At 37.8% G+C, this 25,234-nt stretch overlaps 2 protein-coding genes across 2 annotated transcripts in view; one reads left to right on the top strand and one right to left on the bottom strand.

Annotated features, from left to right (window-relative positions):
* Positions 1-351: 351 nt before the first annotated feature.
* On the bottom strand, positions 352-18,776 carry trim54 (tripartite motif containing 54). The gene is made up of 9 exons (XM_042503484.1): positions 18,401-18,776; positions 16,423-16,601; positions 12,813-12,993; positions 10,175-10,270; positions 9,176-9,409; positions 5,264-5,286; positions 2,791-2,915; positions 2,277-2,363; positions 352-983 (listed from the first exon to the last, which is right to left on the bottom strand). Exons 1-8 carry the CDS (start codon positions 18,584-18,586, stop codon positions 2,290-2,292), a joined length of 1,098 nt encoding a protein of 365 aa, XP_042359418.1. The 5' UTR covers positions 18,587-18,776; the 3' UTR covers positions 352-983; positions 2,277-2,289.
* Positions 18,777-22,118: 3,342 nt separating this feature from the next.
* The window catches only part of cad (carbamoyl-phosphate synthetase 2, aspartate transcarbamylase, and dihydroorotase), a 30,022-nt gene continuing 26,906 nt past the window's right edge, over positions 22,119-25,234 (top strand). Inside the window, 3 exon segments of the mRNA XM_042503035.1 lie at positions 22,119-22,544; positions 24,028-24,167; positions 24,338-24,467. Coding sequence (XP_042358969.1) covers positions 22,454-22,544; positions 24,028-24,167; positions 24,338-24,467 — 361 coding nt within the window. The 5' untranslated portion in view covers positions 22,119-22,453.

Raw genomic sequence — 25,234 nt, 5'->3', positions numbered from 1 at the left:
ACATGTTAGACAGACCAATTCGTTAGATGTTTTGATTAGATTTTTAAAGTTGACAATAAGAAAAATACAGAATATGACCAGCCCCATCTTTTCATAAAGCAGTGTCAGTTGCCCAAACCCAACAAAACCGTCACGATAGAGGTGGGAAATCAGAAAATGTCCATATGGGTCATTTAAAAAAAATAAAAAAAACGCAAGTCATTTGCAATACTGCCTACAGCAATAAGCTTATCTACCCACTCTCTTAGCTTTACATCCTGCTCACTGGTGTTGTCATTTTCCCTTATTTATGCATTTAAGAAAAAAAAGGAAAATTCTATTCCTCAATTTGAAAATATGAAATAGACAATATACAGTTTAAACTGACAAAATAACGTAACCTCAGTTCTGAGCTGCAAACATGCCCCGCTAAAAATGAGTCTACTCTTCAAGAAACCATTTCTATCTTATTGACTTTAATCCTCACACAGTTTTTTATATTTATTTACATAATCTTTGAAATGAATTATAAAAAGTCTTTCACGAAAGCCTTTAGAAAGTGTTGTGACAGAAAAGCTATAAACGGGCTTTAAATCCTTCAGACACACATGAAGAAAATCTTTTTGCTTTCCCTCCCACAACACAGAATACTGTACTAAATCCACAGTATACATTTCCTGTGAGCTATACACAGATAGATATATTTACACACAATACACTGGATTTTTTTTTGTTTGTTTGTTTTACAAAAGGCAACAATGTAGGAGGCTAAAATCTGGCCGAGTCAGTCTTCCCACACCTGGGCTACTGCAGGAGGAAACACAGATAGATAATGTATAGAAATATATGATTTCTATCAATCATTTAGGGTTTTTCCATGTCGTCTTTGTTGTTTTCATGTGGCTGAATTCACTCTTGAACACTGTGTGGATTTCATCCAGAGGATTATGGTAAACCTCTATTTCCGTCTCTGTTTTACATTTCTTCAGGACTGCAGCGAGGACCTAGAGTAAAAAACAAAAGACGAATATCATGAGATCAGTGCCTTCATCCCACGTCCAAACAATCACCAGTGACTCTCCAGCTGCTCGGCCTAATGTCACATAAATGCAGCACCGAGGAGGAGGCTGTTATTTTCTGACTGAGTCAGCATCGATACACTGACGCTGTCGCCTATCTGTTTGGATGAGGGGAATCCTTCGCTCTCTGCAGCTCTCTTTTACGTAAGTGGTCTTGTTAGAGCTGATTTCACACATCCCCTCTGTATGATACACAGTGAGTTGCTGCTGCTGCTGCTGCTGACTTCAGTCCGTGTACATTTCCAAATATTACAATTCATCAGCAGAGCAACAAGAACATCTATAAACAGCCTCTGACAAATTTGCACCGCCTCAGTTTGGGAGCCGTCAGTACGACACTTCTGCATTATTAGAAGCTTGTTCGTCTGCAGGATGTTCATTGAAATTTTGTAGAAAAGTAGCATTTTATAAAATCTGCACTGAAAAGAAATCAGGCTAAAAGTCAGGCTAAAATAAACCATGCATGTTACTAAAAAAATCTGTTTATAGTGTATACTAAAATCTGTATCTAGCCATTGTGAAAAAGACACAAAAGAGTCCATAAAATAAGTTTCCAGTTTTCCTGGGGAGTCTTCTAGAGCAAAATAAGGAGAAGTTTGATTTTAAATTGTCTCTGTCTTTGTTCAAAGATGGTCTGGTGTGTGATCTAAATGGCCATAATAACTATGCTTACTCTTCCTGCTGATGAAGACTGAGAGATGCACAGATGTAAGTGGACCTTGATATTTTGTGGGGGGTTTTTTGTTTGTTTGTTTGTTTGTTTACCAAAATTGCAGATTTGAATCTTACCAATGTAAACATATCTAAAATTCAGACCTAAATTAACAAATAACATTAATAGTCCCTCAAACTAAATATTTTCAGCTTGGCTCTATAGTCTAAACAGTGTTAGTTACTGTGTATCAAACAAAAAAAACAAACTATTTGGCAAGAGGAGAGACAGCACTACAGGTACCTCCTCTCCAGCTGATGGCAGAGCACTGGAAGCTGAATGACTAATGTGAGGAGTCTGACACTTTCTAAACCAAAATCAAACACACCACAAAGCCCTGGCCAAGCAAAACCCTGATCAATTCATCAATGCAGGTCAACAGGGAGATTCAGAACAGAAACAAACACTTTGTACCCCCCCTCTGTTAGAGTTACAAGGCATTACGTTTTTAACAAAATGTTCAATCTTAATAAGGATCTGAATCTGCACTGAAAAACAACAGCTACCTCTGTTCTGGTCTTAATATCTGGAGTTGAAGTCAAGTTCTGACTCTTCATCCTCTTCAGGGTCTTCTTCTCCATCATCTCTCATGCCTAAACACACACACACACACACACACACACACACACACACACACACACACACACACACAGTACATTAACTTTGTTTTTACTGAAGAGGATGCTGCTCAAACTCAAGTTTTGACCTTTTTGTCCCAAGTGTGACAACAGTCCCCACAATGTATTTAAGACCAGTACAATTACACATGTTTGTGAAGACAGTAAACAGAGCTATTTAAACCTGTGTAAATAGAGACTGAAGCTTATTGTGTCTTACTTTGGAGTATTTTTACTGCAGGATTTTTGCTTGTTGCTTATGCGTTTGTATAGTGTGGTATTAGTACTTTTACTTAAAGTAAAAATCTTCCTCCATCCCTGCTTCTCTACCTCATACTGTCTCTGTTTAGTATCCGGGATGATAACACTTTGCTTTTGCATTAACTTGTACTCCTGTGCATACCAGAGCAGAAGTCAATGTTCTTCAGCATGTCAATGAGGTCATCAGTATCAATGACGAAGTGGCTCATACTCTCATAACCGAGCTCTGGACGCTCCATGTTAGCGGCTCTGGCTGTCACTGCCATTCTGTCAACACACACAGAAACATACAGGTTTCAATAGACTTTAAAGCTTCTGTTTTCAATATTCAAACGTTAATATAGCAGCAAACCACTATTTGCTATGTAAAGATATAGTGGAGCAATGGTGTCTTGAGCAGAAAATGGAGCCACAATCCCTGTGTGTTCTGGTCCGAGCTTCTCTGTGGTTTGTTACACATCTGCACGTGCATGTTAGTGTATGTGTGTATCCTATTTGCTAGCTCATCGCTGCTGCTTTCCACTGTTCTCATACTGCAGTTACTGATATAAGGACACCATAATCACAGAAATGTAGCGCCCAACCTCCAGTTCACATGCGTGAACCGTTAGCTCTGTTAGTGCTGTTAGCACTGTTAGCACTGTTGCTGTTGTTTAGCACTGTTTAGGAAGTTAGCACCATGTGCTTCTAGATGCCGGCTATGTCACCTTTGTGCTGAAAACTATTTGAAGATATAACTTATATAAATTTCACATAGATCCCCTTTAAAGAGGAGCTGTTATGCTCATTGATACTGACATTTAATCAGTAGTCTGTAAAACTTTAGTTTAATAAGCAAATACAAACAAGATTTTTACGAAGTCAGATAGTCTATTTTGCCTATTAATATCAACAACAACGGCTTAGCTGTGCCTCAGATGGTAGAGCAGGTTGTCCACTAATCAGAATATCCGCCGTTTGATTGCTTGCCCATCAAGTCCCTGTGTTGAAGTGTCCTTGGGCAAGGTATTGAACCCCAAATTGCTGCAGGTGGCTGTTCCAATAATGTGTAAAAGTTTAGTTTAGTTATAACTGTATAATTTACCTACAGCACATGCCTGCATGAGACACATCTTTTGCTCTGTGATGTTGAAAACATTTGAATAATATCAGTCATAAAGATGGTCAGACAGTGTAGGATTCAAACTTGGAAACTGGTTTTGATATTTTCCAATTTCAGCCACTGAAAGTTGATGATTTGCTCAAAAATTAAAAGCAAACACAGAGAATGTTTATTTTGTCACTTTGTTAAAGTCTTTTTAGGCATCATAAGACTCACTCATGTATAACTGACTCATCTAGGTTACATCTAGGTTACAGGCTCCTAATCTGCAGCCTGTGCAGTATTGAAAAATCCAACAATTAATATTTAATCAGGCAAACTTCCATTTTAAAGATTACTGGTGTTGGGTTTTCAATAAAAGACCAATTTTGGCTCAAGCCATCAGCAACAAACAAACACACACACACACACACACACACACACACACACACACTTATTCCCATGTGGCTGGTCCCTGACAGCAGCATTCAGAGCCGATTTGTTTGGTTTTTGCTGTCATAGCAACAAGTTGATCATCTGCTACATAATATATACAAAATGACTAAATGGCACAGAGCTGAGGACTGTTAGCACAAGGCAGTACAGTGCAGTATGCTACTGGTGGTGTAAAGAAACTAAGTATGTTTACTCAAGTACTGTACTTAAAGATAAACTTAAAGGCAGTATCACACCGTTTACATCCAATAAAATTGCTTGTTTTTGCCAATGGCTCAGATTGCTATTTTCACTTGATCCAGTCTGTACAATAATGGTGCAATATTGCCGCAAAGATATCTGTCTTAGCTATTTCTGCATTGGTTCTGACAATTAAAAAAAGAAATCCGTATCTTAAACTTTATGAAAGTGCAATATCTAAATGCTGGAGTACTCTTTCACATTTCAAAAGTAAATATATTCGTAATACTGTATGGGCCCTCACAGGTTTCTATTAAAATACTGTGTCACTGGTTAACTGTCTTCATGTTTAAGCAGCATTTTAAAGCTGTGGCTGACTGAAATGGAGCTACTTTATATAAGTTTAGGTGGTTGAAATCACTGTTAAAAAATGCGTTGTATTTTTAATTAAGCGTAATGCTATTCACTTAAGAAAAAAAAGTTTCAAGAAAGATCATAATCATTCATTCAGAAAAACGGGCAGAATTTTTCTTCTGAAATTTTTCTGCTGAAACAATATACTCATTTTTCAGATCGATGCAGAAAAACAGGCTATTTTTTTAAATTAAGTGAGTGCATTACACCTCTGTATTATGCGTCTGTATATTTCATATTGTTATCATTTTTTTTAAAAAAATCTGTTAAATAACTTCTAACCAAAACTATCAAATAAATGTAGTAAGATGTACAACATTACCTCTAAAATGTATAAAGTAGCAAGATTGTAAATGCTCAAATAAAGAGCTCCAGAATTGTTGTTAAATAACAACCCTTCGGTACTAATGGATCAAAAATTAAACTCTGACCACACTCACTACATGCAGAATCCGAGCTTCCTCACAAACAGCACTCGACTTACTTTTCCAGTATGACTTCGGCGCTCTGTGAGTGAAGAAGACAGATAGAAAGGAGCAAAGAGACAAAATTAATCACATTGTGCTTCAGTTGTCTGTGCCAGCGACATCAGTCACAAGTATTTGTCAGACGTGTCACCGTGTTAAAATAAAACAAACATGATTTTAAGAAATACTGCCAGCTGCCAGAATGGCCTCATGGTGTTTACTACCTGCTGCTGCTAACTCTATCTCCTTTAACACCTGCTCTGGCAGAGGATGTAGCTGAACATAAAACAGCAACACCTGAGGCTCATACTTTCTCTCTCACACACACACACACACACACACACAAACACACACATACACTTTCCTCAGTGAAGATGCATTGACGCAGGCATGTTGCATCAGCAATAAGGATGCTGAATTAAGTGACAGCCTGCATGTCTCTTCAGAGGCGACTGGGGTTGGACCCTCCATCTGTCTGCTGTCAAATTTAATTAACTTTTTAAGTTTTGTCACGTTTCACTCAACCCCCAAACTACGTCAGAAGCTTGTTTTTAATAAATGCATCCAAGGACATGTAAAGTACCGGTCACTATGCAAAACATTACCTTGAGTGTCCTCAAATTAAAATTAGGACTACAACTAATGATTATTTTGTAAATAATAATAATAATAATAATAAAAAACACCACAATTTCCCACAGCCCTTTTCTACATTCTCAAGCTGCTTGTTTTATTTAACCGACAGTTGAAAATCCAAATCATATTTATTTTACGACGATAAAAAAAACCAGAAAAGTAGCAAAGCTTAACATGTAATCGCTTGAAGCAGTTGACAGACATTTTTGCTTGATTAATGACTTACATAATACCGTAGATCATAAATAATCATTACAAATTAATTTTCTGTTTATTGCATAATTATTTCAACACACAACCAACATAAAGCATGCCTGTTTGACACTTTTTTTTGAAAATGACATGAGTTTAGAAATAAATAGTTTCAAGTTAAAAAAATGTAGTCAATGAAACTGTTTATCAAGCGCATAGAGTGCAAAATTCAGAGTTAATTTATTCTGACCCTTGTGATGCAAACATTTTGTTTGTTTGAGCAGCATGCTGTCACACTCTGACTTTGTGTCTGCCAGAGAGAAATATAATTTGCAGTTTTTGTTGAGGACATATTTTATAAATGCAGACAGGCGCTCAATGATGGCCTCACCTCTTCAATCTGACTGGATTTTGAAACGTGAAATCGCACGACTCGAATGTCCAGCCAGTTTGAGTGAAAGGGAGAGATTGACCTCCCATTTTGGAAATGTCAATCATTTATACGCTTGTTGTATAATAGTACTGTTTTTATAAAATAAATATGTTTTGTGTTGTTGGTGGAAGCGATATCAGAATACAGGTTATCAATGAAAGATAATTATAAATTTCAGTTCTAATTTGTATTTTCAGGACACAAAAGTTACTTAGAAATTCCACCATTTGGGCAAAGTAACTTTTAATTTATATATTATTTATGTATTTATTTTAAAAAGCTCCTGACTTAATTTTGACGGTTGTGTGAAATATAACAAAAGTTAAACTCTATTAAAGGAATACTTTACCCCCAAATTGTCACTTGTATATGAATTACTCACCATGTTACAATAAATCCAGACGTTAACTTTGTTTTTCACACATACCTCCACGGTAAACAAAACATCCAAAAATGGAGAAAGTTCTTGATGACTTAAACTAAAAGGGGTCCACATTTAATGACTAAACTATATCAAAACTTCCGTTTAAAAACTCTCAAACGACTCGTGCATTATAAGTCTCATTTATCTAGTTGTATGCTCTTCCCAAACACATGCATTTTCATGAAACACTTTAAACACTTCTGCAGAAACAGACCAGTGTACCAGTGTACTACTTATCTGTATGTGACATTGTTTGTGTGCAAGTGTTTGACGTACTTAAGTTTTCGAGAGAATGTGTGAAACATATTTTCAATATGTTACAATAAATGAAACTTGTATTATACTGCACGAGCTGTGTGAGAGTTTATAAATGAATGTTCTCATATTTTCTTTTGTTTATCACAGACCCCAGTGACTTGAATTCATCAAGCATTTTTGCCAGTCTTGGATTTCAGCTGGCAAAATCCCAGGTGACCAAAATTCAGTGTTTTACCCAAGATATTGTGTTTTTATGGTAGAAAAGCCTCTGAAACAGCAGCTAGCCCATGTTAGCTCTGTGTGTGTGTGCTTGTTTTCTCCATCAAAACATATGTTTTTACACATATGTGCATGTAATCAATTGGTTGATCAATAAAGTGCACTGGAGAGACTGACCTGCTTTTCATTACAGCTGTATGAATTAATCATGTGTTTGTGTGTGTGTGTGCGTGTGTGTGTGTGTGTGTGTGTGTGTGTGTGTGTGTGTGTGTGTGTGAGAGAGAGAGATGATAGTCTGTGTCTTAAGGTATGCAGAACCAGGGACCCTCCTCAGGGGGTTTATGGAAGCAGAGTGCCCGACACAGAGGCATCCCGCTGGGCTTACTGCCCCTGTTTCGCTCCTCGCCCAGCAGCTGTTCTCACTGAGCCCTTGATCATCAATAGTAGCAGCGGACATGGCCCGGGGATCACTGAGCACTGATCATCCTACCTAATGAAACCGCTCGCTGGGAGAATATTGATGGGCGGAAGGAAACTTTCAATGACAAAGGAGCATGTGACGTGTGAGGTGAGGTTAATTTTAAAAATGATCTACTTCTGATAGAAAAAGAAGCCATTGCAAGATAAATCTGGATGATTAACCGGATATTAATGCAGAAATAAAATCTGCCACACATAGTTAACGTTTATTTTTTAAGACTTTCCTCCAATATTTGCATTTTAAACAATGAGAAATTATTATAAAATGCATATTTTGTAACCTTGGTGATCATTAACCCTTTGACACACAGATCAGTATCAGCTCTTTGATGAAATGTGCAGACGCCTTTCACAAGCTATCTGACCCTTTGAAACCTGAGCAAATTGGTTTGATTTCTTTCAAAAACACGGGGGGAAAGGCAATGACCAACTGGGCAAAAAATGTCTCACAAATTGCAAAAAAAATAGGAAAAGGTGACAGGGAAATTACCTAAAAACTGTTGGTTTTAAAAAAGAGGGGAAGATTATTTAAAAAGTATCCAAAAAATAGGAAAAAAATATCCTGAAAACTACATTGATAATTCTAATAATTGTATATTTAACATTATGTTACAGAAAGAAATTTCATAAAACATAAATACATTCTTCAGGTCATTTTCATGTTTGCTTTTATTTTATTTATTTTTTTATCCATTTTGTGCCTATTTTCAGGTTTTGCTAGGTTTTAGGCTATGCCCTTTTATGTTGCTTTTTGCCTTCTCCCAATGTTTTGGAAAGAAATTAAACCAATTTGCTGAGGTTTTAAAGGGTTAAATAATCAGTCTGTGACCACAAACAAATCCAGTCCAAACTAAAATCTAATGCATAAAGACAAGAGGTTGCTTCTGCTACAGTATTTTAGTAAAGTCACAGTGCAAGTTCATTACCATTGAGCATCTGCCCTCCTGTAATATTTATCTTACTATTACAATCCTCCCATCTCATATGATTTAGTTAAAACTGAAGTTGGTAACTTTTATGAAAACTAACTTTTTTTCATATTTGCTGAAGCTGTCACTATATTCACACTGCATCTGAACGAAGACGACCAATCAGAGACGAGGAGTCTGTCAATCATATTAATCACTGCACCTGAACTGGGGTCAAACTGTCGAACTAGGCAGAGCTGGACAAATATGAATCCTAAAATGAATCACATTTAAAAGATACAAAAAATCCCACTGCACACTGTCTGTCAAATCTTCTCACTCAACCTGCAGGAGCCGGCTGATGTTAAGTGTCACTCACCTGTATAAACAAAGACATGTGGGGCTCTTCCATCGACTGAATGGCTGACTCGACCAGCGTCACTGCCGTCTCCAGTTGATCGCTGTGCTGACTAATGAGAGATCGAACACGTTTAAGTTTATCGTCCTGTTGTTTGGTGATGAGCCCCACCAACTCTCGCTTCCGCTCGTCCAAGATGGCTACCAGGCTGTCAAAGCTGTCAGCCAGCTGCTCCCTCTGTCGCCGACCATATTCCTGAGGTAAGAAAAAAAAACACTTTATTTCTTTTTAATTAAAATAATAATAGTATACAAAGAAACTGTTGTTTAAAGGGGACCTATTATACTTATTTTAAGGTTCATACTTGTATTTTGGGTTTATTCTAAAAAAAAATGTTTACTTGATTTAATGTTCAAAACACACTCATTTAAGAGCCAAGTCTGTTCTGATCGGTCAGCACTTCCGGGTGTTCCGTATTTTGACGTATTTGCACCGTCATTGAAGCCTGGGAATGAGTGCAGCCGAAAATGATGGCATTTTATCCTGTTAAAAATTATGAAATAAAAGCTTCTAAACCCGAATCCAGCATGAATTTGATTTGAAAACATCAGCAAGCAAGATTACATGTCTCCCACATATTAGCATGTAGCTACATGTAACAGCGTAATGTGAACATTTGTAGTAACGTGCCTGGTACAGATGACCATATAAAGAAATCCGTCACACGGTGACGTCAGCTTGTAACATTTTGCTCACAGGGAATACTTTTACGTTTGTTTACGACATTATTTGAAACTTTGGCCACAGTTAATATGAAATTCTGACATTGCAACATAATATATGACAGAAAATAAGGAAAAGCATAACAGGTCTGCTATTTACTTTTTCTGCTTATCTACTAATTTCGGAGTAGTCCTACTTGAAGTGTGAGCTGTATATCTGTTATGTTGAGAAGTATATCACATCAAGAGTCTGTACTGGCTGATACATGAACAATATTTATGTGTGCATGTGTCTAACCTCTACAGTGCGGGAGATTTCTTCCATCTGAGAGATGACGGCCTGGACGTGGTCGTTACTGGCGACCAAGATCGCGATGCTGTCGCTGAGGTCTGTCTGCAAACATTCAGAACATCACAGACATATTTAGGCACCAATATTCCTGTGGAAATATAATACCATGAAACTTAAATAACTCTTTTGACTGTATCAACTATTAACACTTCGTGTTCTCACACTTGAGCACAGAAAGGCACGTGAATTTCAGTTTGTGTTGTTGGACAGTCTACTCGTGACTATTCATCTTGGCCAAAAGGGATTTTATAATTCAGTTCCAACCATGTAACACGATGAATTTAGAAGCTCATAATTTAGTGGCCATGTAACATGTAAAATTTGCTTCAATTTCATAAAGTCCGAGCTACCTTAAACTTTTATGTTGACTTAATTAAATAAACAAGTTGAATCAATACAAAATAACCTAAACTTTAAGTTGAGGTAATTTTGTATTAATTCAGCTTGTTTTCTTCAATTTAGTCAATTAAAAATTTTAAGGCAGCCCTGACACTATTTTTTTTAGAAATTAAAACAAATAGCTTCCTTTTAAAGTGAATATTACTGGACAGTATATGATTTTAGCCACAAATCACAACAGCCTTCAGCCAGTCAGCATTCTCCATCTCTCACTCTGTCCTCTGACTCACTCATCTGAAATTCAGATGAGGTTGACGAAAGTTGTTGATCCTCCATCTTTATGGTTAATGTGAGAGGCAAAAGTTTGTGCTTTAATTCGGCCTAGATAGAGGGTGAGAGTGTTCGTTACATTAATACAAGAGACAAACTGCAGAAACTGTAGGAAAAAAAACTATTAAAAATGTTAATGATGTCATATGATACTCTTAACAGATGCATGCTGGTGACATGCTTACTGACAAGAAGTACTCCTCTGCCATGTCACACAATAAATGTGTGTTTTTTAAAAACAGAATCATCCTAAAACCCTAGAAACGTCTTAAAATCCTAGAAAAATGTATGCAGCTGCTGTGACTCGCCCTTGGCCTGCTGTCATTTTGCAAAAGTAGCCCCCAAAGCAAAGCGAGTATTCCCGCTTTAGAGTATTCCCGCTTTAGAGTATCATATAACATCATGCACATTTTTCTTTTTTTTATAGCTTTTGTTTTGTAGTTTTAGTGTCATTTATTATTGCAACAAACCCTCTCATCTTCTATCTAAGCCAAATTAAACCACAAACTTTTGTTTTCCAAATTAACCTTTGCATAAAGATGGAGGATCAACAACTTTCGTCAACCTCATCTGAATTTCAGATGAGTGAATCAGAGGACAGAGTGAGAGATGGAGAGGCCAGCACTGAAATGTCAACAAAGCCAACTGCTCAATAACAAGCCGGACGCTGCTGCGGCTGCCATCAGCATGACACAACTGCTGCACTTTGTCTTTGTGTGACTTTGTGTGTCCGCAGAATGAGTAAATAATGTGTCTTCATGCAATATATTTAATGTATAAGTTATAAAAACAATGTCTGGTATCAGCGTGACAGACCTGTTAATGACTAAATAACCAAGTGTGACGCGATTTCATTTCATTTGTTTCGTTAGTTGCTTATTTGATGGGGACTAAAACAGTATTACTATCCAGTGCACTATATTTATACCTACTGCTACTTTTCAGTGCCCATCCAGTTTGTGGTTATAAAGTATTTACTTGTATACTATGCATTTGCACTGGGCAGTAGAACAGTGTGCATCTTGGTTTGCGTTTTGCCGTCTTGAAAAGAAACACCCAACAAACCAAACAGAGAAGGAAACTGAGATTTAAAAACAGAAACAGATAAAAGTATGCAAGATAAAGACCATCAGGTCCTTCACATGCATGTAAGAGTTTAGACTTTTAAATACTTAAATACTCTCTGATGGTACTTTGACCTTTAAACAAGCCTTAAGCCTTAGTCAGGAATCAAATCCTCTGAAAGAAAAACTGCCAGATTACATGCAACACACTACAACAGCAATGTATCTGCCTTTGGTTTTGTTTGTTGCTTGGCCTGGAAGAGAAGTGAAGGAAGTGGAGAGATGAGTGTCGTGAGTGTGGAAACAACCAAACAGAAGCAGTTGGTTAAATTGGAGCTGGGACATCAGCGTTTCCATTTCTAGCTCAATGACGTTTTCTCCTCTTGGCTGTATTCCACCTCTCCATTTCGTAAACTCTTGGGGGCCTCTAAACCAAGAATATATTGGGGCGGAATATTTAAATGGTGAATGTTTCTAGCAGCCACATTTATAATGCCAAATCATTTCTGCACTGTGATTGGTGAGATATGAACATTTCATGAGACGTGGAAATGTTAGCTGATTTCTGCTCTCGGGTCTGCGCTGGTTTGCATATTAGACTGATAAGTTAGGGCCATAGTGAATGTGAAAAGCTAATTGCAATAAATCAGACTGTGATTCAGGCTCTGAAGTGAAGTGGATTAGAGTGTAAAGGTGGTAAAGCTACTGAGCTTAAGTATTGCGAAGTGAAGAATGGTGCATGGAGTGGTGTGAGGTGAATTGAAGTGTCATTATAAAGTGGAGCGATGTGAAGCTGAGTAAAATAACTGGTTAGAAAATAACACCTTGTTATCATGAAGTAGATTCCATACCTTCTGTCTCATGTAAACGCTGCTGAGCGGTGCGACGTCACAGTCTTTGTGTTTTCCGAACACTTTGCACATGGAGCAGGTTGGCGTCTCACAGGACAGGCAGTAGATATTGATCTTCTCCTCTTCATGTTCTTCACACAGCAGCTGCTGCTGCTGCGGCTCTGGCTTCATGTTCACAAGCCTGGAGGAGACAAAAAGGAGAAATTGATCATCAAAAGGTTTATGCACAGCTTTCTAAAAAAATATATTCTCAACTAATGTGAAATAACAAAACTGCGCTGGCCTATGTTTAACTCCAAAGTTTGTTTTGGATACTAGAGTTACACTCAAAAGGAAAAGTTGAGTAATAACGAAGGACAGAGTGAGATCTTAAAGCTCCTAAAGGATGGAGGAGAAACTCATTTTCATCATGATAATCCAGAGGCAGTGTATTTATTCTGTTGCAAAAAGAATGCAAGAAACAGCCCTCTTTGCTACAAGCCATCATTAGATGGGTTTCCATTACTAATTTGCACAAAACGTAGGCAATATCTCCGAAATGTCAATAAACCAAATTGCGAGATTAGTATGTTTACATTGAGTGATGTTATGTGACTTCTCTCATGATAACATTCCAAAAAGCATTGCGATGAATGTTCAAAACATTAGCAGGTTTATTTCTATTGCAGCCTCGGCACTAGACATCAATATTTCCTGTCAAAGGCGACGTGATCATGTTATGTGAACATTAATGGAAAGGCAGGCCCCTGATACATGGGAGTGGCCACGCATGAGGGATTTCTGTGAGGTAATGGACGATTTCCCAGAGGAAATGTGGATTCAAAACATCCGGATGATCCGCTAAACTTTTGAAGAATTGTGTGATGCGATAACACCTCTTGCCAGTTCCTACCAACAAGCGAAAAGCCATAGCATTATGTGATCTATAATAGTGAAAAAAGTGTTTCCATTGCAGTTTTGCAAAATATGGCTTTTTCGAAGCACCTGAAATACCACCTCATGAAAGCATAAACATTTTTTTTGCGAAAGTTGGTAGTTTTTTCCAAACTGATGTGTTTCCATTGGGCGTATTTTATATTCGCAATTACAGTTTGCACAGTTTGAGGTTTAATGGAAACCCGCCTATTGGGTTGCACTTAGAATGTGCTTAAAATGCTCTTAAAGGCCAGATTTCAAAGTTCTAGTTGCATAGTGTTCACAAGACTTGGGAACATTGACTGTATTGTTAGTTTATTTCTGTTATTGCTGAAATATTTTTGATGTCAATGGATGATGGAAAGAGAGTAGAGACACATAATGCAAGTATGACCCTGAAAATGGGCATAATAGGTCCTCTTTAATGCCTTAGCAGCCCTCACAGTGAGGTTACAGTGTTACATATATGTAGTTGGAAAAGTTGGGCGGCATTGGCACTACGAGGCTTCCTAAAACAGCAAAGCATATTTATCAGAAGCAAAAAAAACATTATGCAATGAAGGGTCCTTTGTCCTCTGACGTAGGTGTCTCTGACAGAAGTGATGATTAAGTAATGAGATTTTTTTTTTTCCACACATAAAAAAATTATGAGAAACTACAAGTTACAAAACATTTGTGAACAATCACATCTATTTTAGCCCACGCAGATAATGAGGGGACTCCTGTCCTTCTGTCGCCACTGAATGCCAACTGTGACTCACTGAGCTTCTATTTTGGAGTGAGGACGACTTAAATATCAGTGTAGATTTGTAGTAAGTGTGCAGGCTTATAAAACACAAGCAGATGGACTGAAGAGGCTTCTGTTTGGAACACTTCAGTCTATGCAAATGTGACAGCAGCAGTAGACTTCAGACGATAAAATGCATTTTGAAGCATTAGTTAGCTAATTAATAATGACCAAATTAACAAAGCTATGACCAAATTCTGGCCAAAATATGCAACCGCTGCTGCACAACTCCACACGGCTTAAAATCTGAGATTAGACGGAGTTGTCAAATTGTTTAAAATGAAATTGTTGTTGTCTATTTTGTATCTTATTTTGCATACTCTGCATCAAACACCTGCCATGTTATCACTGCCCGACTGACCCCAACTCCAAACTACATTATTTATTTCATGCATTCTTCTTATTGACTTTCTATGACATTCCTCACCTTTCTAGTATGTTCTCTGTGCACACACATCACATCTCTAATGTGCAGTCAACAAACAGTGCATCAAAATGCACATTTTAAAAAACTGTATTCATCACCTGAGGGGTAATACACAATATCAAGGGCTAGGGTGCACATTTCAACACTGGCTAAAAATATTTCACTGCGGTGTCATATTTTGTGTGACTGATGCTCGATTTGACCTCTTGATCTACTGACTATTGTAAATAAAACCAAGTAAATAAAGACCTGTCAAAACATTTTTTATTAATGCTAGCACACCATTTCATTCACAACATGTCTTATCTGATTTATAATCATTACTTTTAATATCTTTGTTGGGTATTTTATTCAATTTTATTTTTGTTTTCTCTTTAACTGTTTAATTTTATTTTTCTCACTGCAATCCTGAAATGTTTTCAATCCTTGTTAAACCATATAAAGCACTTTGTAACTGTGTATTATTATTAGTATTATTATTACTAGTAGTAGTAACAGTAATAATACTTGTATTCCTATTATTATGGTGAATAAAAATGAAGGAAATGGAGGGAACAATTACCCTGCCAGCGTATTATCATTTATTCACCATGAATTCAGAGTCTAAGAGTCAAAAGTACCAATTTGTTTTTTAATCTCAAAGCCTAAACTATCCACTGCACTGAAAACGGAGCAAAATTCCATCATTGTGGACGGATCAGTCCTGCATTACTGTGAAACAAAGACTATAGTTTTACTAGTATACAATACTGCTCCCTGTTGGTGGTCACTCATGATTACAATTACAGTCTACAATTAGAGTCTTATTTCAGATTCTATATTAAGACTTTTTTTCCTGTGAAACCTGTTTGGAAGATGTGACATAAACACTGACAACAACTGGGCAGAAAATAGCTAGATTTAGAATATTTACAAATTATGATGACTGAAAATAATGTTTTTAATGTTTTAATTAATCTAATTGTTTATACTGTACGTAAAATGTCCTTATGTTTATTTACGGTTACATTTTAGTGTGTTATTAACCATTTATCAAAAGAATAAATAACCCTTTCTATATAAATTATCTTCTTCTTTTGTGACTTTGTGTTTTTTAAAGGGTTTTAGTTTGGATACACCAAGTAACAGAAAAATGGAGGGAGAGGAAGACCAGCAGCGCACAAGTTCTACAAGGTAAAAATATTGTTTTTTTCTATGGAGTCTGGCTTTGAAAACCACATAGATAACTTTTATGTTCAGTTCCATTTAAAATATTAAGGTTTTAGAAAAATGCAGGTGTTTAGGAAGTACAGAACATAAAACTGGATAAATGAGAAATGGATTATACTGCACAAATTGTGTTTGAGTTGTGTATAATAATATGTACACAACTCAAACACAATATGATGTGTGTAATAATATACAAATGGTCATTTTAGGGGGTGAAGTATTCCTTTAAAAGTGCATATGTCCTTACTATTGGTATATGTGCAAACACTCACCTGGAGGATTCCTGCTGTCTGTATATGTCTATGATGTTCTCCACCAGCAGGTTCCTCTGCAGACCGTAGACCCCGTGGCGGTCCAGCACCACCTCCTGGCGACACGATGGACAGCGAAAGCGAGCGCCACTGGAAGCCATGCTGGAGGAGCCGCGGGAATGCCACAGAGGGTTAGCTGACTGGATAAAGACAAGAGGGAATAGACAGGTATGAAGGAGGTCTATGCAGGTAGGACAGCTAATGGTGATTAGATAAAGAAAAAAAGGAAAGCTGAAAGGAAGTGACTTTACTCTGATTTTCATGACATACAAAAGACTTTATAAAGGGTTCAATTATGGCTCCTACAACTACAGTCATCTTCTTTTACTTTTCCAAAAGATGGAAGTACCAATAAGGATGTCTTTAAGTTGGCTAAGCAAATGATCATTTCTGACGTGGTCCACAATGCTTCTGTTCTGAACATGTAATGCCAACATGAGACTACAGTACATTGTATTTTTTTCTATTTTGAGATGCGCACAAAGTCACAAATCCCTTGTTGTGACTTGGCAGACCACATGTTGGACTTGGATTATTCGTAGCAGGGTTCATGCATCTTTTCCAAAGTCAAATTCAAGCACTTATCAAGAGTTTTCAAGGTGCATTTTCAAGTATTTGCAGCACCTGTCAGGTGTATAAAAATTATGTTTAGTGAGAGTATTCTACAGAAGGCTGGTAAAGTAAGACACAAGTTTCACATTTTAAAATGTGTCACCTATCTGTAAGTGGACTTAAAAATAAACAATCACTAAAACAATCCACAGATAGGCCTACATAACTTCAATGTCGATAAAACTGTGACTGAAAGTATGCACAATAAGAGAGAAGAGGTCTGTGAGGCAGGAAGTTAATCTTAATGAGCCTCTTTTAATAATATATATACATAATATTGTGAAAATCAAAACTAATCAACTTGACCGCCCTTCATAGCTTTAAAAATAGTTTTTTTTTCTGTCATCTCATCCATGCAAGTTGTAAAAAGAGGCTCCACTTGCATGACACACAGTGGTCGGGAAGAAAGCACCAAGTATGTGCAGTCTTGAGGTTCTTTACTTGAGTATTTTAATTTTACTACTTTATACCTCAACTCCACTACATGTCAATTGACATACTGTACTTTTAATTCAGTTTTATTTATTTGACAGCTATAATTCATTTTCAGATTAAGATTTTAGATGAAAAACATGTTTTATTGTTAAATTAATAATCAGTATAGTGGAAAAAGTACTTCAGATTTACTTGGTATATTACAACATTAATTAATATCCAAAAAACACAATTTATTATGAATGTATTTTTCATAACAACACTCTGAAAGAAGTCAGTGTTTCTGCATAATAAATACTTTCACTTTTGATATTTGATGTACATTTTTTACTTCAAGTACACACTTTTGTACTTTGACTGAAGTAACATTTTTGAATGCAAGAATTTCTCTACATTTTTGATGCGCTATTCTCTTTATTTAAAATGAATCAAAACACCACCTGAATTTCAAATAATGGTTACAATGGTGGTTTTTGAAATTTGTCAGCTTGAAAATGGTTAAATTAAAGAAATACTTCACCTACAAAATGATCATATGTATATCAGTTACTTACCTTGCGTTACATTGAATTTGTAAAGAAGACTTTCTCACCTTCTTCTGGAGAATCCAAAAGCGGAGAATATTCTTGATAAATTGAAGTTTTTAAGTAGAAGTTTTAATACAGTTTTGGTGCTGTTAAACCATACAGTCTAGGTGTTAAACGTGGCCCCCTTTTACTCCTGTTAATCAAGAAGTTTATCTGCTTTTGGATTCTTCTTTCATCTTGGAGGGCATGCGAGAAACACTAAGTTGTGTTCACAAATTCAACATAAACAATTGTGAGCTACTGATCTGCAAATGATCATTTTGTGGGTGAAGTATTCCTTTAACAGCCCTGTAAGACAGACTCACCTGGAAGATGTCGTTGGCACACTTGCGGCAGAGGTTGTGCTGGCAGGGCAGGATGACCACAGGTTTGGAGAACATCTCCAGGCAGACCGGGCAGATCAGCTGTTTCTCCAGGTTCTCCATGGTGACTCCTCTGCCAGCGCCAGGCCCAGAACTGCCTGCTGATGGAGGCCTGAGAGCAAAGTTCATCCCTTCCAGGCGGAGCAGTGAGTAAAATGTTAATGACGATAGAAAAAGGATAATAAGCAGAGATGATTGGAGGATGTTCTAGATGTTAGTTTTGTTGGTGTTTTTTTGTCGTATTTTCTCTCTGTTTTCTGTTGTTGCTCTCACAACGTCTCTTCCAGCAGCTGTCTATCCCTTTACCCCGTCTGCCAGCCTGTCTAACCCCCGTGTAAAGACCCTCCCATGCCCGATGTCTCAGTCCCACAGCAGCCGGATTGTTGACTGTTGGTATTTTTAGCTCCTCAGTTTGTTCTGGCTTGGGTTACTGTCTAAATTGTGTCCCCCAGTTGGACCACTGGAAAGTCCGGGCGGGGCAGAGGATCAGGACACTGATCAAATGATAATGTTTGTGTGAAGTCTGATACTTAAGAGGGGATCCTGGTGACATCATGCAACCTCTGGCTGCCATGTTTGGGGTCATTAGCACTTTGACAAAAACAGCTCCACTTCTCAGTTTAGACTTCTGTGTGTCACAAAAGTACTCAATGCAGAGACAAACATTTTGTTTTTGCATTGTCAGCTTGCTTAGAGTGCTGGCTATCTTATCATCAGTGGTGGAAAAAAGCTGATCTTTTACTGAAGTACAAGTAGTCAAATACAGGCTTCCTGTGGTCATGAAATTCCTGGAAAAGTTATGAAATCAGAAAAACTGTTTTCCAAGCCAGATAATGGTCTGGAATCAGTAGAATGTAGGGTTGGTTATGGTTTTTGTAAACTGGGCTTAAGATAATGAGTAAAACTTAAAAAAAACGTGTTCTTAAAGCCAGATTTAGCATCCAACATAACAAAGAGCTATGGCTTTATATGAATTAAATTATGAAGAATTTGCAATCAGTGTTAAAATCAATGACAAGATATGACATCTAAAATCACAAATACAAAAATAATCTGATAAATATTCCATTCAGTTGACTACAAATGTGACACAAATTTAACTGTTCGTCCCAAGAATATTTAGTAGCCTACAGAGTATGTTTCTGTATTTTTTTTTTCATGAAAAACTTATGGGATCAAAATAATGTTCAGCTCATGTTCTTTTTATTGATTTTAGCTCTGGCTTTAACACTTTTTTAGATCTACTTTTAAAATAAACGTGAATGGTGGGTTTATAGTCACTGGATTACAACTGACCGCCCTCACAGTTTTAATTGACAGGGTCTACTCAGACACCTTGTTTTAAATACTGGGGCACCACAAGGCTGTGTTCTGGCACCACTGCTATTTTATATTTACACAACTGAAATGACGGCCCACAGCAGTCACGTCAGGCAGTTGAAATATGTGGATTATATGGCTCTTGTTGGTCTTGACCTGAAAAACAGTGTCAACCGTGAAAAGGATTACTTTAGCCAAGTCACTGTACTTCAGGATTGGTATCAGGCAACAGTAAATGAATCTGGCCAAAACGACAGCTTATAACACGAATAAAACAAAAGGGAACCAGGCACATTCCTTGTAAGACTCAATAATCAGCCTGTACAAAAAGTACACAACTGGTGTGCAAAGAGCAATAACAAGCTCTCCAAGATTGTTAACATTGCAAGGAAGGTGACTGTCAAGTCACAAAAACTCAGTAATATATCTGGCAATGCTGTGCACAGGAAGGACAAACATTAAAATTGCAGATACCTCACATCCATTACACCCAGATTTTGAGCTGCTCCCATCTGGCCATCAAGTTGGGGTCCAAAGAAACCAGCCACAACTTATATAATAAGTCCTTTATTCCCTACAGGCATCAAACACAGAATGATTGCATCAGGAAACGCTGTTATTTTATAAGATGTGCTCTCTGTATAGGGAAGACCTGGGGCAACTGTAACATCTCAAATTGCATGATTCAGAAAAGACAGAACAAAAGTAAACTCTGCATGTTTTTATAGCCAAAGGTAGACTTTGGTAATTTACCGACATAAAAAATGTATCCATATAGCCTAGCTCAAGTTTTTTTTTTTTTTTTTAGGAATACATTTGCCTTCGATCTCCCCTATCATTTATTGCTGCTACCTGCCTTTTTGCACTATTGTATCTTGTGTAGACTACTGCATATCTGCGCGTTTTTGAATTATGTTCTTGTAAGTACACTATCTATAATATCTATTAATGATGGTGGTAGATGATCAAGTTTCAACAACAGACGCATCAGGATCCATCCTCCTGGGAGCGCGGTGGCGCTACACAGACATTTCGTTTTGTCCTCTGGTGAATATAAACACACAAACCAGATTTCCCGGTACTTTTTCCAGCAGTTGTAGACATGTCTTGACCTACATAGTCTTCCTAGTGGGTGCAGAAAGTACTCCAGCTGTGAAGCGTTGCTGCTGTTGCGGGTCATCCCCCACCCTCAACCAGCGTGGTGACGTCACAGTGGCGCCAACTTGTGTTGAGTTTTCTGAACAGGAATGAAGCTATTGTACTTTCAAATTAAAGTACTGCATGTACATAAACATGGCATTGCCGTGTTTTTACAGATTGCGCATCACATACTGATGAAATCAAATTAAAATAGTTATTAAAACGTAAAATGCACATAAATCAACAATTGTTGCAACTATAAAATGTGCTTATCACACCCAATTAATTAATTAATTAATTAATAAACAGGTTTTTTCAAAATGGTCATTTGGTCAAACTGTTTGAGTTAAATGCACAAATTTAGACCTACTGTAAAGATTATATGTATATATATATATATATATTTGACCTCCTGTAAAGATTGCATGTGTCTATATATCTATATATATGATACAAACACTCTCATCCTGGATCCATTACACCTTATACACCTCCAGAGTCAGGACTCACCCTGAACACAGTCAGTTTCAAACTTCTCCCCTCTGGTAGGTGCGACAGAACATTATGCCAACACAACCAGACATCAGAAGATTTCCCAGCATCACTCAGATGAACAGTTAACTTCAGTCATGCAGTTTCACAGCCCTGTAATATCAAACATTCACTGTATTTTGCTGCAACTAATGTTTTATCCGCACGGTTTTTTCTGCATATATTGCCAAATCAAAGTACATCATATATATTACACAACCTGTATAGATACAATAGTGCAGTCGTGCAGAGTGCAGAGGGGGCTGGAACAAATGCGGAATACGTATAGAAGGTAGACGGTAGATTTTATTTGTAAATGATTTTTTTAAATGTTTAAAAATTAAATTACACTTTGTTCTTGATCCTGCTACATCTTTAGATTTGAAGGATGAGTTGATTAAAATCACCAGCAACAATGAAATGGCATCATAAAATTCCTGCAGTGCAATTTTCATATCACTCATATAACACACACACACACACACACACACACACACACACACACACACACACACACACACACACAATGTCCACTTCTTTGTAAGTGCACACACCTGCTTAACTAATGAAACTGATTCTGATTCTATCGATCCAGTACTTTATCACTGTGACGTTTATTTTGAAATGTATAAAAGGAAGTGCAGCGTGTCAGTGGGTCAAACTTACCGGTCCAGGCTGCGGGCCGACTTCCACACTGCTGGCGGCGTGTGTGGAACACTTTTCTCCCACCATCCCGTCCGTCTAACCGGTCATTTATCTAAAAAAACAGGCTTTTTTGTTTCAGTGTTGCCTCTTTTATGTCGTGTTCATCTACAAGCTGACAGACATCTGCCCGGCGGTCCAATCCGGTTTTTATCGGTAGTTTTTGACTCTCATCTTCCACCTCCTGCTTCCGCGCGCGGCGTGAGTTTCACGTGGAGACCGGCGACTCATCACTTCTTTGGACATCCTTTTATTTACCGTTTACAGTAACGTTAGTTAGCATTAGCTGTCTGAGAGGAAACGATGACGAAAATGGCAACCTTGGTTCTAGAGGACGGGACGACGTTCAAAGGCCTCCTTTTTGGTGCAAATGTGTCAGTGTCGGGGGAAGTTGGTACGTTACGTCCTTTTCCTAAGCTAATTCATGACTTCATTGTATTACTGCTACTTTAGCTAGCTCATAAAATCTGCCTGCGTAGATAGCTAACTTCATGTCAGACATTTCTTTCGGGGTATTTTTTTGTTCTTTCGGACATGATGTCGCTTCAGATAATCTGCCACGATGGTCCTGGAAGTTACAAGCGCCTCCAAAACCTCCAGCGTTACTTTCACTCACCAGGGTCGTGTCGCCAAACTCCATTCAAACATCTGTCAGTTAAACGTGGAGTTAGTTTACGCTAACGTTATTGGGCATGCGTGTTTCTGGCAGGTCATGTCCCGTCTTTTGGTAAAAGCCACTGATAAAGCAGCTTTTAATTTCAGTGTGGCACATTTTGGCAGACGAATATCTGGCGTTAGATTATGTTGTATCTGCGCGCTACTATGTAAAAGTTGAACTGTGTTGTAATAGATGCAGCTAAGAGTGGGACAGGTATACCGAATTTAAGACTGTGCAATATTGATTTTGCACAAGGCCAAACTCTCCTCTGTGTGGCCTGTAATTGTGCCGATAAGCAAGGTAGCATTAAAGTGATGACATTTTCAGCGTAGTTTGGCGGGACAAGCAACACAGTCATGGAATGCACCTCTGTGGTTCAGTAGAGTCCCTTGCACCTGGATGCTACAATACAGGTCCAGTTTAACTACCAGTTTATTACAGATTTACCAGTACATTTGTACTAGTAGTAGGCTTAAAAATGACCATAAACTGAAATCAACATTTTTTTTGTCTGTGTTTCTAAATAAAATCTAAAAAAATAACATAATCAGGCAATTATGGCTTTTACTACCAAGCTTATACTGAGCTAATGATTTAGGACAGGCGTGTCCAAAGTCTAGCCTAGGGACCAATCTTGGCTCTCTGACAGATTTTAAAATAGCCCTCAGAATGTACTATATGTGGTATTCCACACAATTTGGGTTAATCAAGGAAGGTGACTTTATTGCTTTAATCGTATTTTTTCCCCCCCCCCCCCCCACACACACACACACACACACAACAAATGGCAGGACTGTCATACAGTTGTCGCCATGCACCAAGTAGGAACTGTGCAGACAGACTGTTTTTGTGTAGAGACAATAAACAAGCACATAAATGAAGAAAGAAGCATTACAGTGTAAACGGCGAGGGTCACAGCTCTCAGGAGTGATGGAAAGTTGAAGACTTTTTTCAATAAAATTGGAACAGTTGTTTGTTTAATCTAGATGTGATTGATTTTTTTTTTTAGTAACCCAAATAATGTGAGAAGCAACTGACCCACATGTTTTTTTCACAGTATCTAATCTGGTTCCCGTTCCAAAAAAGTTTGGACACCCCTGATTTAGGATTTACTTCAGAACGTGAACACTGTCAGAGTTTTGGTGTCAGTGACTTACGAATACACTTGTTGAATAGTTTTAGTACCACTCATCTATAAATTAACGCTTTGTGTGTTCAGTGTTTCAGACGGGCATGGTGGGCTACCCCGAGGCTCTTACCGACCCTTCCTACCACTGCCAGCTGCTGACCCTCACTTACCCTCTGGTGGGCAACTATGGTGTGCCGCAGGACGAAGAGGGAGAGTTTGGACTGAGCAAGGTGGGCTGTTATTTACTACTTTACTCAAGTGTGATATAGCGTGTTGAAAAACAAGGAAAAAGGAAGAAATTGGGTTTAACTTTTTGTTAATGACCATAACATTATTCTCCTCATAACAGCACAACATAACGATTGTGGTTTCTGTCCTGTATTTTCATTGTCTTACTCAGTGGTTTGAGTCGTCAAAGATCCACGCTGCAGCTCTTATTATCGGAGAGCTGTCGGAGAGTCCCAGTCACTGGAGTTCAGTCAAATCACTTGACCAGTGGCTCAAAGAGCAAGGCGTCCCTGGATTACAAGGTCAGAACTAAATAGACTGATACTAATACATTAATACAAAGTTCAATGCATGCATGTAAAGAAATCAAACAAATTGGCCTTATATTTGAAGTAGTATAATGCAGCATGGGAGAAATGGCACACAGGGGACAGAAAAGAGATTCAGACTGGATTTTACTTTTTGATGCAGTAAGAGGCTACACAAACAGTGAAAAAAAATGATCAAAAAGTGCAAAAGTGCCATTTAATGTCGGACTTTCCTCAGTGCAACATTTGTCAAGGAGGAAAGTCCAACATGGACTGGAACCTTTGAACTCTTTGAACCCCTTTAATGTATGAAATAGAAGACTATGGTCTGAGACTCTTTTTTGTTTTCTCTGTGTGTGCGTCCTCCCTTGCTGCACAATACTTTTTCCCTGAGTATGGCACCAGAAAAGAACATAGGACCGTTTTTTAAGACGCATTTCGACCCTTGTGAACGCCTATATTTGAAGGAGAATGGTGGGAAAAAAAGATAATCAAATTACAGTTTAAGTGCGTTTACATGGACATGAATAACCCGTTTGTGATCAGGTTTTTGGAGTATCGCCTGCATGTGTTTGAGCATGTAAACACCATATTCCATTAATTAGAAACCGAAAAAAATACTAGCTGGAGCGCTCCAAAACAAGGATGCATATGCAGAATGTCAATAACCCGATTTGTCTGTGCTCATGTCAACACCATATCCCAAATATGATCATAACCGGGATAAGCCTCACAAACGGCCGTTTAATGTCCATGTAACT

The sequence above is a fragment of the Plectropomus leopardus genome, chromosome 16 (genome assembly GCF_008729295.1).
Source record: "Plectropomus leopardus isolate mb chromosome 16, YSFRI_Pleo_2.0, whole genome shotgun sequence".
Taxonomy (NCBI): Eukaryota; Metazoa; Chordata; class Actinopteri; order Perciformes; family Serranidae; genus Plectropomus; species Plectropomus leopardus.
The sequence above is the reverse complement of the archived record's forward strand: the minus strand, read 5'-3'. Positions and strand labels throughout refer to the sequence as shown.

What these genes read in the sequence shown, in the direction of transcription:
- trim54 (XM_042503484.1), bottom strand. Translation starts at nt 18,586, where the DNA reads ATGAACTTTGCTCTCAGGCCTCCATCAGCAGGCAGTTCTGGGCCTGGC. An exon ending in AGACAGCAGGAATCCTCCAG is followed by an intron (nt 12,994 to 16,422) that starts GTGAGTGTTTGC and finishes TGTCTCCTCCAG; the next exon opens with GCTTGTGAACATGAAGCCAG. An exon ending in AAATCTCCCGCACTGTAGAG is followed by an intron (nt 9,410 to 10,174) that starts GTTAGACACATG and finishes TTCTTACCTCAG; the next exon opens with GAATATGGTCGGCGACAGAG.